We start from the raw sequence: 13,583 nt of genomic DNA, 5'->3' as shown, positions 1-13,583 counted from the left end.
CACTACTCATTTGTTGAGTGCTACCTTTTCTTTACGAAAGCACAGGATTATTTAGAAATAACCTAGTCCGCCATCACCCCTTTTTTCCTTACACTCCTTGGGAATGTTTCTTTTATGTTCCTAATGCCTTGGGAACTGTGGTGGGATAAAAGAGCCTGCATGATAAAGATAAATGATAAGCTGAAGGAAAGGCGTCAGAGACAGAAACATTTTAGACTTGGAGTTGTATGGGGAGAGCGAGAGAGGAGAGGGAGGATTATTATAGCAGCATATTGAAATGGTTTCAGAAGAGGTAGCTGAAAGAGGAAGAGGAATTAGAGAAGGAAGTTGTGATTATAAGCTAAAAATCACTGTGGCTGTTTCTGAATCCCACATGATAAAATATTGCAGAGATGTAAGCTGCACAGTTTAGTGAAGTGCAGAGGGAAGAGGACCTCCAGGCCACAATGATGTTGGAGACCTGGGGCACAATGCTGAGTATCGCCATATGGATCTGTTATGACACTGATACCAGAAAGGACACCCTTCAGCATCAACAATACTGTTAAATAATAATAGGTTTTGGAGAGGCTAAGAAGTCAAGGTACAGAGGATGAGGTCAGCACAGTCTGTTTGTGGGACTAGTACCTATCCTTCAGATTTTACATCCCATGAAGGGTACAAAATATCCTTCTCCCCAGGGTGTGGGATCCTCTTCTACCCCTGTCCTTACTGGGTTTCCTTTGACCTGTTCTTGCAATTCCTGTGCTCATACCGTCCTAACATACGTTTCAGCTCTTTTCTGTTCTGCCCAGTGCCTTTCTGTTTCTGAGAAGGTGGGGATGCAGCTGTAAAAACTGTTCTTTGTCCTCAGCCCTGCACCACTACAGTGCTATGGGTAATGTTTGGCTGATGCTAGTGTATCTTCAGAGAAGGGGCAGGTGGAGGGTCTGATGAGCATGGAGCAGAGACAGCCCATGGATCTGGCATTGCTTATATTTCCCAGGCACCAACACTGCCTGATAATGCTACTGTCTCTTAATGTTGTACTCATCTGATAGCAGCCTGAGGTAGCAGAGAAAAGAGTGGTAGTGGATGGGAAAGCAAGATACTTGTAACTTAAGAGAGCCTGAGCCACTTGCAGCTGATACGGGGAATGCAACTAGAAGTGAGGCTGGAAAAAGCAGGCATCTGGTTAGGCAGGGCTCTGAGATGGAAGTGTGGGTTCAAAATGTGGAAGAATAGTGATGCCTGGAAACTTAGTAGAAATTTTGTGAGCAAGAGGAATAAGTTTTGGACAGTATTTGAGGTTTTGTGATGATCTGTCATTTTATGAGTCTTGGGAATTCATTTGCAGAGCCTTGCTGCTTCTGACTTCCTTTTCAAGGTCATTGGGACACATGAACTGCTCTGCAGCTTCATTTGTTAGAAATTAGCTAAGCCAGGATTTGGCTGGTGTGTTTATCTGTGTTGACCTGACCATTTCCTTCAGGAAGTCATTCATGCATGGAAAGACAAATTTATCTCATGCCAGAGAACAGGTCATGCTCACCTCTCTTTTCCCCCACAGATAAGGGAAGTAGGATTTGGCTCATGAATAAATATCTAATACTTGAAGATGCAACTCAGTTGTCTAAACTGAATTGGTGCCCGGTTCCATTTCAAATTATCTGGAGTACCCACGTGATGGATGTGTGGCTGATGGCCGTGACCTGTGGGAGACCAGAGCCCAGCTGGATGCCAGACATCATACACCTGCTTGGACACCCGGGTTTAGGCAACTGGTTTGAACCCCAGGCAATGTCAGGCAGGACAGCAGCGAGACTATGCAATGTTTCAGCAGTGAACATTGTTGGGAGCAAAAAGCTTTCATTTGCTGCAGTGTGCTCTGGGATTTGGTGTACAAACAGCAGTCGATAGATCTGGATTCAAGACTCCTCTGATTGCAAACCCCACTCCTGATTTCCTTTTCTGTCCTTTCCTCATGCTGTACACCTTCTTTTGTGCAGTTTTAGGGTGGACAGAAGTGTATCCCATTGCTTTTCCCAGGGTTGTGACCTAGTTGTGAGACAGACTGGGTGTGCTCTGTGTGGCTTGCCTGCTAGTCCAGCCTGAGTGATGAAAAGGACGAGCTCAGCACAGGTAGGGAGGCAATAGGTGTTGTACTAAACTTGATTCATGGTAGTGTAGGGCAGTTTGTACTACTGCTCCTTATTTGGCTGTAAAAATGCTACTAGCTCCACCATAGGTAGTTAATCATAGCTGTATAGCCTAAGTAGGTGTTTTTTTAAAGTCAGAGTGAGAAAATGGGATCATTCTGTTGAAAAATGATAAGCCATGCAATTATAGCTGGGCAAGTAGTGTGTGTGACTGACCTACTCTGCTCTCCCTCGTGAGCTTTCCTGGTTTCTTGTGGCTGCATGAAGCCTTGCAGGGTCTTGAACAGCAGTGGTGGATGGCCAGGGCTCGGGGCTGCTGGGGTGGGTTGCAGTGATGGTTTGATGTGTTGAAGACCTCCCTAGTTCAGACTGTGCATTGAGCAGAAGTCTGGGAGCTGGCAGAGCCAAAATGAGAATTCAGACTTCATCAGTAACTTTGCTGCTCAGTCCCGAAGCAAGCAGCGTGGCTTCCCTCGCTCTTCATTCCTCACCTCAGACATCCACATTTTATTAGATAGATCACAGGAAAATTAGGAGAGGTGTGGAAAATTCCGGATATAGAAAGCAAAGCAAGGTGCCACAAATACGGGGTTTGCGTTATTGTTTTGCTTCTTTATGAACGTTAGCGCCTGTCCTTTTGTTAGAAAACTGAATCTCATCCCCACTACCACTGGAAACTGGATAACTGATGGTGTGGGATGCTGAAAGCTGCCCATTTTCATGGATTGTGTAAAAACTTTTGCTGTCATGCTGTTTTTGTAATTTCCTTGCATTTGACTCTAAAGTGTAACATGCAGCTTATGTAAAAAAGAGATTTTTGTGTTCATTTTCACACCTCCTTTAATTAAAGTGTCAAATCTAATAATGTTTCACTGAAGAAACCAGTCGACCCCCTCCAAGGAGTCCTACAGGAACAGCAAAGAGCAAGAGTTACAATATTAGTATTTCTCAGGTTCTTAAAAAAAAAAATCAGTTTTTCAATCTTCAGTCTTTATGTGAAGATCAAAGAAGGGAAACAAACATGATACTCAGAATAATACTTTGCAACTTAAACTGCTTGCCGTAGTTTTGATTTGCCATGGAATGTCATCAAACAGATCTCCTTGCTATATCTGACTCAAAAACATTGCATCTTGCTGATGCTCTGTGAATAAATTGCTAAAGTGGGCAGAAACCCATGTCTTCGCTGTACTGACCCTTTGCAGAGTGCAGCATGACCAAGCCACATGCATTTCAGAGAAGGGTATCGCCAAGTTGTCTCCCATGTTGTAGAATATACTCATGGCCACTCATAACTTTCCTCCAGCCTTATAGGAAGAAGGCAGCATGAATTTTCAAAGTTGTAGTCTAAATGCATGATTAGTTCTTGTTAAAGATTATGTGTAATCTTCCTCCACTCTGTGTACTTTACTTAGAGAACATGCGTTGTCAATAAGTAAATACCACGTGAGATGAGTCATCATGAAGGGAAGAGGTTGTGGGAATGACCTGATGTTTCATGTGCAGCAGCTGCTGTAGCAGCCAGGCACACTTTGGGAGCAAGCTGAGCTATGCCCAAGGGATGGGAAGGTCCCGCTCACAGAGTCACACAGTCACAGAGGCTGGCAGGGACATGTGGAGATCATCTAGTCCAACCCTTGCTCAGGGCCTCATCCAGTTGAGTTTTGAATATCTTCCAAGATGGTGATGCCACAACCTCTTTGGGCAACCTGTGCCAGTCTTTGACCACCCTCATGGTAGAAGTTTCTTATGTTTGAACTGGATTTCCTGTATTTCAAAATTTGTGCCCTTTGCTTCTTGTTCTCTCACCTGTAACCTCTGAGTCTGACTGTCTTCTTCACTTCCCCATCATGTATTTTTACACAGTGATCAGTTTGTCTGTAAGGATGTGATGGGAGACACTATCAAAACCCTTACTGGAGTCAAGACTTGTCAGTATGAAGTGGGCCACAACCTGACCAGTGTGATGATGGTGTCACCTTTCCCTGGGTAGAAGCGTAGCTCCAGTGGCATCACTCCACTAGCATCTCCCTCCTGCCTGCAAGAGCATATGGGTTAGTGAGTAAAAGTGCCGATGGTTGTTAGGCTGTCCTGAAGCCTTGGAGGAATCAAAACTTTTGTATGTTCTCATGGGAGTGAACAAATGATGCTCTGAAACTGCCATGGCTTATGTTTGGTACTGCTGTCAGAAGCTGTTTCTGAACAAAGAATTCCACAGTATATAATGAATAATTCTTTCACACATTTATTCTAACATCTTTTGCATCAGTTGCAAGGGAAAGCAAGATTGTTGTTGTTGTTGTTGGAAGCAGGGGCAGTATACATCTTAATGTCATAGTAACACAGCCAAGTTTTGGCAAATTCTGTGCCATCAGTGCCTTACACTGGATAATCCTTACATATCCTGGGTGAAATTCTGGCCACAATCTGATCAGAGCTTTGACATTATGTCAGTGTGAAATCCTTACAAGCGAATAGCTCCCAAGACCTTGGTGCTGTGATCTTGTGCGGCAGAGTTTACTCAAGAGATACGTGGTACCCACAGAGTTTATCAAATGCAGTGAAGTTACTTTTGGTAGATAGAAGCAGAAATAGAAAACTTAGCCTTGATTTTTCTCTTTCTATGTCCTGCCATTTAACTAGAGAGTGCAGAGGTATAAGAAGAGGTATAAGAAGTTATTAGGAGTACTCTTCTAACGGTTATTGGAGAAGATGCCAAGTAGATGCCGATATTTTCCCCACAAAATAACTTCTGGCCTGCCAGTATACTTGACAATGAGTTCCCAGTTCAGTAGGTATTAACGTGCTCATCTGTGTGCAGGAGGTTGCTTGGTTCATGTTGGCTGCTACTTTTAACGTGCCGCTATATGATTTAAATGCTTGTAAGATCTAGACCACTGGCTTCCTTGAAAATGGCAAGAAGTCAGGGTGTTTATAGTGGTATGTGAATGCCCTTATTTGTATTCATGTCTAAAGTACACAGGCTTGTGTTTGTTGATACATGATGTGTCCACTTCACACAAATGTCCAAATATTTTGTTTTCAGTGTGTGCTTTGGTGGATGGTTGTGGTTTATTCAGGTACTGTTTTCATATCCATTGACATTTCATTTGATAATGGTCATAACGCAAGTCTAGATTTAGCCTCCCGTTTCTCTTTTTTCTCACTTGCAACTTGGAAAAAGTCAGATTGACTAATTATGGCTTGCTTGAAGGAAGTTTCAGTGGAAGCCTATAGTTCCTTTTATTGTCTCTGATAGAATCCTCTATGTCTTCTGCTTAGTACTGGAACAGATAAAGATACTAATCAGCAAAGATGTAGCAGGTATAAGATGCCGTGGCTGTCAGGTGAATATTGAGGCAGCATAACTCATAACTGCTAAGGTGATTTTTGTAAGTGGTGTGTTTCAAATTAATCTGTGCTGTCTTGAAAAAGCTATGGTTGATAATTTTTTGTCTAATAATAAATAATAATTACTGCCTTGCACTTCAAATTCATGCAGACCTGTACCTTTCCTTGGAAGGGATTTGTGTGTTTTTAAATAATTTGTCATACAGGCAGAAACTCAGGCAGGAGTACCCAAGTCTTGGTCATATCGACTAACATTTGAAACCTATACAGATGGAATCTTGGGTTTTTTTGGATGTATGGTGGCATGACCATGTTCCTCCTTTTACTAATTTGACATTTATCTCAAATATCTGTGTCTGTTGCAGATTGTTACATCTTGTCTGTGAGAACTGCTAGGGACCCTTTCCATTTTTAGCTTTATATGGCAATCAGCCCCATACAGTCCTAAATTTGACTGGGTATTTCAGGCACTATTGATGTGATCGATAACTTAATCCATATGGAGCTTTTAGTTTTCATCCCAACTGGCTCAGTCCTGTTGGACTGCAAGTTGTGAGTTGGTGCTGTCCCCAATGGCTGATTAGAAAATCAGTAAGAATCTCATTCTCTGTAGTTGACTCCAGTGCACCTTCCCCTAAGCACTAGAATAAGGCAGATGGGGCTGTATTTGGAAAAACATCCAATTTCAGGCTCGTGAGATGCTGTATGCTCACCTGCACCTGGTACAGAGTATCTGTTAATGAAAATGGTATGTGCTACTCCAACTATGGTAAGAGTAAGGCTATGGCAGAAAATCACGGGGAGGACCTCACATCAGCTGTCCTGTGGGCAGACCAAGCCTTGAGATTTGCAAATCACGATTTGTATCCAGACCAAATCTGTGAGGGAGAAAAGTGATTTTTGCTGTGCAAATGTCCGTGTGCTATGATAATTTCAAGATATATAAATTAGGAGGGAGTGTAGGTAGGATTTTTTTTATTTTGGTGAATGTTAACTTCACAAAATCAAATTGTTGTGGTCAAAGTGAAGACCAGAGAGTAAAACCAGACTATTCTTGTGCATCCAAATTAATGTACTGTTTAAAAGCAGCATACAATAGAAATCCCACTGATGAGGAAATAAAAAAAGTTCGTTTCCACCCCACCCTCCTTTCCTTTAACAGGTGAAGGTTGGAGTTGATACTGCAATATTGAATATTCTGTTGTTGAGTAAGCTTTAGCCCACTGCAATTATTTCCACAATTTTCCCAATACCTGAACAAACTGAGGTAGCTATTCCTCCTTCTATTTCAATAATCCTTTAAAATCTTATTTTCCTAAGACCAAGAAAGACTTTTGAACTCAGAGAAAATCCTATTGAAGGGAGATTTTTCAGGATATTCTGGGATGCTGTCCATGATGGCCACATCCTCCACTGCGCAGAAATGCAGTGGACGTATACTGATTATGTATGCACTTGTTGGCTCATTTCCCTTCTCCTTGATGTTTTCTTCCTCATGAATTGAAGTGAATGCTGGATTTTTCAGTGCAGTTGTGTTTTTTTAGCGTGGTCTGAATATCATCTCAGCATAATGATAATACAGGCTTAATGACAGAAGTCTGCTGTGTTAGTGGCTTTTTCCTTGCTTCAGCAAGGGAATAAATAGTTACCTCATTAAAATACCTCAGTCTGCTTGTGATCGGATAATGTCATCTAGCATCTGGCCACGGATTTGGTGGAATCTCAGGTCAAGAGGTCCAATGCTGATAGACTGATCTACTGAATACCAAAAATGCAAGCTGTTATTCTTGGGGAAGTGAAGTTCTTATGCAGAGTATCAACACAGGGCCCTTGCACACTGCTTAAATACTAGTTAAAGCCAGAAATACCACCATTATCCTCTGCCTCGTTCTGGTTTGTTTTATTTCCAGACTTTTTTTTTTTGCATCCTTTGCTTCTTTGTCAAGCCTTCATCATGGATAACCACTTCTGTCACAGTCTCACTTGTTTGTTAGAGCCTGGACTTAAAGCTGGAAGTTGTTTTCCAAAAGCTGCTGATCTGCAGTGGGAAAGATCCCCCATTGCCACAGCTATCTGGCCTTGGCTCAGAAGGTGGGGACATGGGTCCCTCGGTTCCCACTACATTAATCAACCCACCCTAACTATGTTTAGTGTCATTTTTTTTCGGCAACATAATTTCATTTTGTGGTAAAGTGTGGGACATTTTTCATCAAAGGTCTGGACTGAGTATACAGCCAGGCAGGGAATAAACAACTCCTTCTTGTAGAAAACTTCCTTGCTGGTTGTGGTTTCTGACGTACCTTCTGTCTGCTGCAAGAGACCTTCAGTCTGGCTCAGGGCATGAGAAGTTACAGTCTTTGCGAGAAAGTCATAAGGAAGTATTATAATCCTGCATTTATTTATGTATTTGGCTATTGCCTGAGTTCATGTGACTTTCTGAAGCCCCTGCGAGTTCTGTTAGGTAATTGCATGCTGAACCTCATTCATGTCGACAATATGACATGATGGTCTCAGATCTTACCGTCTAATGTGGGAATCCTAGTAATTAATTAACCAGAAGTGACACTATCTGTTATCTCACAGGATGGGAGCCCTGCTCTTGCTGTCTGTAATGCTATGAGCTGTTGTGAAACTGCTAGCTAAAAAAAAACTAAGTTAAAAAAAGTTATCCTACTGAAGCCTTTCAGCAGCTGACCTCTACAGAATATGAAAGCTTTCTGGAGAGTGTTTGCCTTCCGAGTCCTTCACAGTGAACTCATTGATAAGGGAAGCCTTGACTTGAACAGTTGGCTATTTATTTGCATAGTGACTCTTAAGAAATTGCAGGAATTGGAAGACCAGACAGTGATTTTGTCAACTCTGTTTCAAGGAGAACGAATACTTGGGGGACACAGCACACTACATTTGCTGTTAGTGCCTTAGAAGTGTTTTTGCTTTAGCTAGCATGAAAAATAAACACATTTCAAGTGAAAAACAGCCCTCTTCCACTTGAACTCAACTTGGAGGCAGACTGGAATGAATAAGAATACAGAAGTTCAGACTTTCCTCATTCATCAATGAGAGATCTTGGCTAGCTCTGACTTGGAAGGTAAAAACTTGTTTCCTATCAAGTCAGTAGCAGAACACTTGCCTGTGAGGGGCTACCTCCGCGTGCCTGCCTGCTTGGCTATGTATATAGTAAGCACACTTCCAGTGAAGTTCGGCCTAAATATAGATGACTTTTCTTGGGGGTTGTATTATTGTCTACTCTGCTAGTTTTAATCTCATGTTAGGCTCTAGCCAGAAGTACCTACCTTGCAGTCCCTCTCTTTCTGGTTGCTTATAGAGCAATTAATTTCTGTCAGATGGTGTGACTGCATGTGTTTTAGTGTTCCTGCAGCGTGCCTTTATTGTCACTTAACACTATAACATTTGTTTAAAAGGAAATAAAATGAAATCCAAGGTCACAACTGCATTAAAAACACTGTGCCCCAAATAAACGTGGGTTTTGTTTCTAGTGCTGTTTGTTTGTTTGTTTGTGTTTGGTTTTGCCATGAGTGCCTTTTTCTTTCACTCCAGCCCTTTCTGTCTACATTTTTCAGAGCCATGGGATCAAATGCTGCAGTTACTGTGGACTGTCACAGGTCTCTGTGTCCAAGAGAAGTGGCTGGCTGTACTTTGGATGCTTGTCCAGCCTCTGAATCCCATTGCTCAAGGGGTGGCCACTGCCCTACAGTGGGGTGAACCTCGGCCTCTTCAGGAGCTATAGCTGGGTCTGGGTGTTTCAGACTCCGGCCAAAATCCTCCATGTGAGAAACTGTTTCCTTGTACTGGAAACCAGCCCCAGCAGTAAAAGTAAGGGACGAGCGAAGGTGTAGAGCAGCCCCACAGATGACTTTGAATTTGCTGCCTCCTCCGGACTTTACCAGGCAGCATGTTCTTCCATAGCCTCATAATCTGTCCCTCCCAGGTGAAGGGTTGATTTCCCAGGATTTGAATCTCTGTCATTTCCAACAATCCTCTCCCTTAATCTGCTTTCTAACCAGCAGCCATGTGGCAGAGCCTGTTTGCCTCTGTGCTGGCATCCTGACGGGGCTACACGCTGTTGTGCTGAGGTTGACCTAGTGTGTGCACAACCTCATGATAAAACCTCCTCCCGAGCACGTTGTTGAGTTCAGCTGGGGCTGCCGGCAGCCTCAGTGAAGTCTCCCTGTGAATCGGACCCACGCAGTCCCTAGGTGAAGGGGTAATGGCTGTCATCCAGCCTGTGTTTCTTACACATCCAAAATTTCCAAGGGGTATGCTATGGGGACGATGAGCTCTGTCTTTTGATTTGGGGTCTGTTCCCCTGCGCTGTGAGCTGTGTTTTGTCAACCAGGATGGGCAATGCCACTAGACTGTGTTATTTCAGAGTAGCAGATGCATTGTCCATGGCTGAGCTATTCCAGGAGCATGCCTATGTGCTTCCATGCTCTGCTTTGCTAGGGCTGCACTACATAGAGTAGGTGCAAACTTCACCCCCGCTCCCAAGGTGCCTTGTTGTTCCAGTTCTCCCTGCTGGCACTGGGGCAGGTCCTGCCAGTGCGGGGTGGCCGGCACAGGGGTCTGTGGCTGGGCCGGGGGAGGTTGGGCCGGGGGAGGTTGGCTCCGGTTTATCACCCCAGGGTGTGCGTGCAAGTGGTGATGCTCTGACCCCGCCGAGCTGTTGCCATGGAGATTGCGTGTGCTGTTGCTAGGCAGCTGAAGCATCTTCGTTTGCACACTGCAATGCACGAAATTCTCAACTTTCCTCATTCCTATCTCCTGCCTTTGATTTCGCAGATATGACTCCTTTGGCTCTTATCCTGCTTCATTCAGTTGCACTGCTGCGATTTCTTGGTGTTAACCCTATAAACCCTAAAAAGCCCGCATGGCACTGCAAATAGGATTTATAGAAATGAATTCGGGGCTGAAGGAGTTAAAGCAGTTGGGGATAGACTACAGAGGAAATGATTTCTAGCAGATAAACTACTTAAAATGTTCTGGCATTCATGGAAGGGGAGGTTTGTGGCTGCAGTCTTTTGTTCCATCATTGATGGTTTATATGAATAAAAGCACAGACTAAAATATCTCTACAAGGTAAGAAAATCAGCTTGAATGGGCCTAATTAATCTCTACGGTTACGATATATACTTAGTTTTTTAATATCCTCTGCTTGCGTTTACTGATTTTGATGTAGCACGTGAATGATAATTTAGCTGTGGAGCCTGTCGTGTACAGTATTTGACTTATTTGGCTTGAATAATAAGGATATCAGCCTGTATTCTTGGAGTATACTGCATTAATCAGACTTGCAGGAATGATCACATGGTACTCTATCGCCTTTCCCTGTTAGCTGCTGCTTGTCAGCAGCTGGCTGAGCTGTAGGCTGCAGGCCAGTATCTGCATACCCTTTCTCTTCAGAATATTTCAAATATACTGTCTCGTCATTATGCGTTTTGCTGCAGTTTGAGAAACTAAATGTTCCTCCTGCACGTTAAGAAGATAATTTTAAATTTCAGAGCCTTGGTGTAGTTACTAGGCCATGTATGCATTTGAAGAATTCAGGTAGGATCTCTGTTTTATACATCAGTGTGCTTGGTTTTTGTTCTCACAAGGTTTTTGCTGTGTAATGTCAGTCAGCTCTACAGTTAGTTATTCAATGTGCAAATATTTATTGTGTTTTAAAACCTCTACCCTATGCATGGGGAGCAGTGCTTGAAGGGTAAGATGCAGGTAACAGTAGCTGACCGCATGACGAGGTGCAAAGCTGGGTAATTGATTATATCTTGCACAAATTTCATTGCCGTGCAGCCAGAAGCAGCGAGTACAGTGCAGTTATAAATATAAACCAGAAACTGTTCTGTGTAAAAGGGTCTTTGCTATTTTTGGTTCTGGAGAATCTGACAGATGCTCCTTCAAGATAGAATACTGATTGTGACAGAGAGAAGAAAATTGATGCTTGGATTGTGTTTAGGATTAGATTTTATGCTGCTGCAGAGTATACGTGTCTTTTTCATAATCTTGTAGCTGCAGAATTCTGCATGAATTACATTTACAATAACAATATGGTTAAGTTGTTGGGGTTGGCTTGTTGTTTGCAAACGTTTGAGCAACTGTGATTGTTAGAGTATAAAATTAGCACTTTTTATTTGATATCGGTTCTGCTCAGTATCGCCTCTGCCCCCTCTCCTCCTCCATCCCCACCCCCAATATAACTCCTTCCTTCTGCAAGTATTGAGGTCTCTTAAAACCATAGCAGATTTTTGAAGATATATAATAGAATTTCTGCCCTCAGTAAAAGAGGTGATTATTTTTTCTGCAATAAAACATTATTGGACTTGAAAAAATTCTGTTCAGTAGTTGTGGGGTGGGGGGTATCTCACTTTTTTTTTAATTTACATTGCTTCGTGCATTCAGTTCTTATAACTCGTGTTATAAAATTGTCCAGATAAAATGGTGGCAATGTTGTAACAGCATTAGGGATCACCTCATGATATGTTTGTCTGTATATTATTATTATAATGTGTCTTAAAAATACCCTTTCCTTTTTTATTCAAAGAAAAAGATTGTTTGACCAAGTATGTAACTAGAGGAGAGGATGGATTCTCTTTGTATATACAATGAGCATTCTCTACCAAATATTTTCAAATTACACTTTCTAACCTTGGATGAAATATTACTAACATAATTTCTGCTCTTTGTTGAAGCATTTAATATATTGGTAATTTCCCTTATTTCGTGATTTGGTGATCAGTTCTATGTAGAAGTGAGGGGTGTCAAAAGCAGTAGAAGCAGCTACAAGACACCCTGCCACCTCCCCCAAATATCCTGATTTCCAACATAAGGGCTGAGGAGATACAGGCTGACTGTGTGTACTTCTCCTGTTGTGAAATGCAGTATGATGCTGTCTGAGGGAAAAGATTTTACTGGAAGACCAGATAATGCTGTGTAACTGCAGTTGTCATAGGGCTGTCAGTAGATGCTGGAAATCTTGACATCGCTGATTGTTGGCAGTAAATTAAGCTGCAAATGGGCCCCAGACTTACTGTGCCACTTACAATGTCCACAGAGTTATTTATATTAAAATATTTCACCCGGTTGGTTTGGTCCTATTCTTAACAGAGTGAAACTCTTAATAAATCTACACAAGAAGAAAAAAGATGTTTTAAAAATTCTGTTTTAAAAGCCTTAGCTGTCTTTCAGTGGCTTTCCTAGACATCATGGGCCAGGAAGACACCTGCTTTTATGGCAAGTATGGTCAAATACTGATTACACACACCCATTAGGCTTATTAAATTACTTGTCGTCCTCTCTTAGACTTGATTTGAAAATACTATTAACATTTGATGTGCAGACTGCTAGACATTTTCTTTTAAATCTTTTGCACTGGTAGGGCTGTGGTTTCTGTATAGCAGTGTTTAAATGGCATTTATTTTATTAGGCATTTCCATGGTGTTTTGTTAAGGTTGTATCTGCATGTTGATGGGTGTTTTTAATAGTATGATTATTCTCATGCCTTTGGTTATGTTACGTTTTGATGGGATCAAAGCATATCTTGTAAGTTAAAGGAAAATGGGTCTAGCTGAGCAGTGAGGTGGAAGTTTCACTCCCATGGGCTCCTGGAAGCAAAGTTGATGAAGCAGTAGATGGCATTCTTCTTTGGACTGATGGCCCCTGGTCCTTGCCAGCCCCACACTCTTTACAGGTGCCAATTTCCACGTGCATAAAACATAAGCTTGTGTTTGAGTTGGACTTGATGATCCTTGTGGGTCCCTTCCAACTCAGGACATTCTGTGATTCTATTATTATCTCTCATCTTGGCTTTGACCTGAGGCAGATGCTCGTGTGCATGTTGCAGAAGCACAGCTGTTTCCATCTTTCAGTGCAACTACAGGGCTTGAGTGCCCAAGTATCTAGAGAAGTGGTGACCCCATTGGTGCCTGCTTGTGTGAACCCCTGCATGTCATTTCTGTGTGTGCTATTCTACATTTTTCTTTCTGCCTTCACAGTGGGCCTTAAAGACCCGCAGGTCTTCCTGGATGGATGATGGGGGCTGTGCACAGGCTGTGCACCTTGACGTGATGCCAAGAAGAG

General features: G+C 42.5%; 1 protein-coding gene across 7 annotated transcripts in view; it reads left to right on the top strand.

The window, feature by feature from the left end:
- Positions 1-13,583, top strand: part of EVL (Enah/Vasp-like) — a 157,699-nt gene that overhangs the window by 14,858 nt on the left and 129,258 nt on the right. For 2 of the 7 annotated variants that reach the window (XM_065063494.1, XM_065063492.1), the window contains exon 1: positions 10,846-11,054. The exons of 2 other annotated variants lie outside the window; for them this stretch is intronic. In XM_065063494.1, coding sequence (XP_064919566.1) covers positions 11,032-11,054 — 23 coding nt within the window. In that variant the 5' untranslated portion in view covers positions 10,846-11,031. Of the gene's footprint in view, positions 1-10,245; positions 10,587-10,845; positions 11,055-13,583 lie in introns of those variants that run through there. 3 more of the 7 variants (XM_065063491.1, XM_065063487.1, XM_065063490.1) reach the window with 2 other exon arrangements.

Source organism: Columba livia, chromosome 5 (assembly GCF_036013475.1).
Source record: "Columba livia isolate bColLiv1 breed racing homer chromosome 5, bColLiv1.pat.W.v2, whole genome shotgun sequence".
Classification (NCBI taxonomy): Eukaryota; Metazoa; Chordata; class Aves; order Columbiformes; family Columbidae; genus Columba; species Columba livia.
Note: the sequence above shows the minus strand (reverse complement) of the source record. Positions and strands in the feature narration are given on the sequence as shown.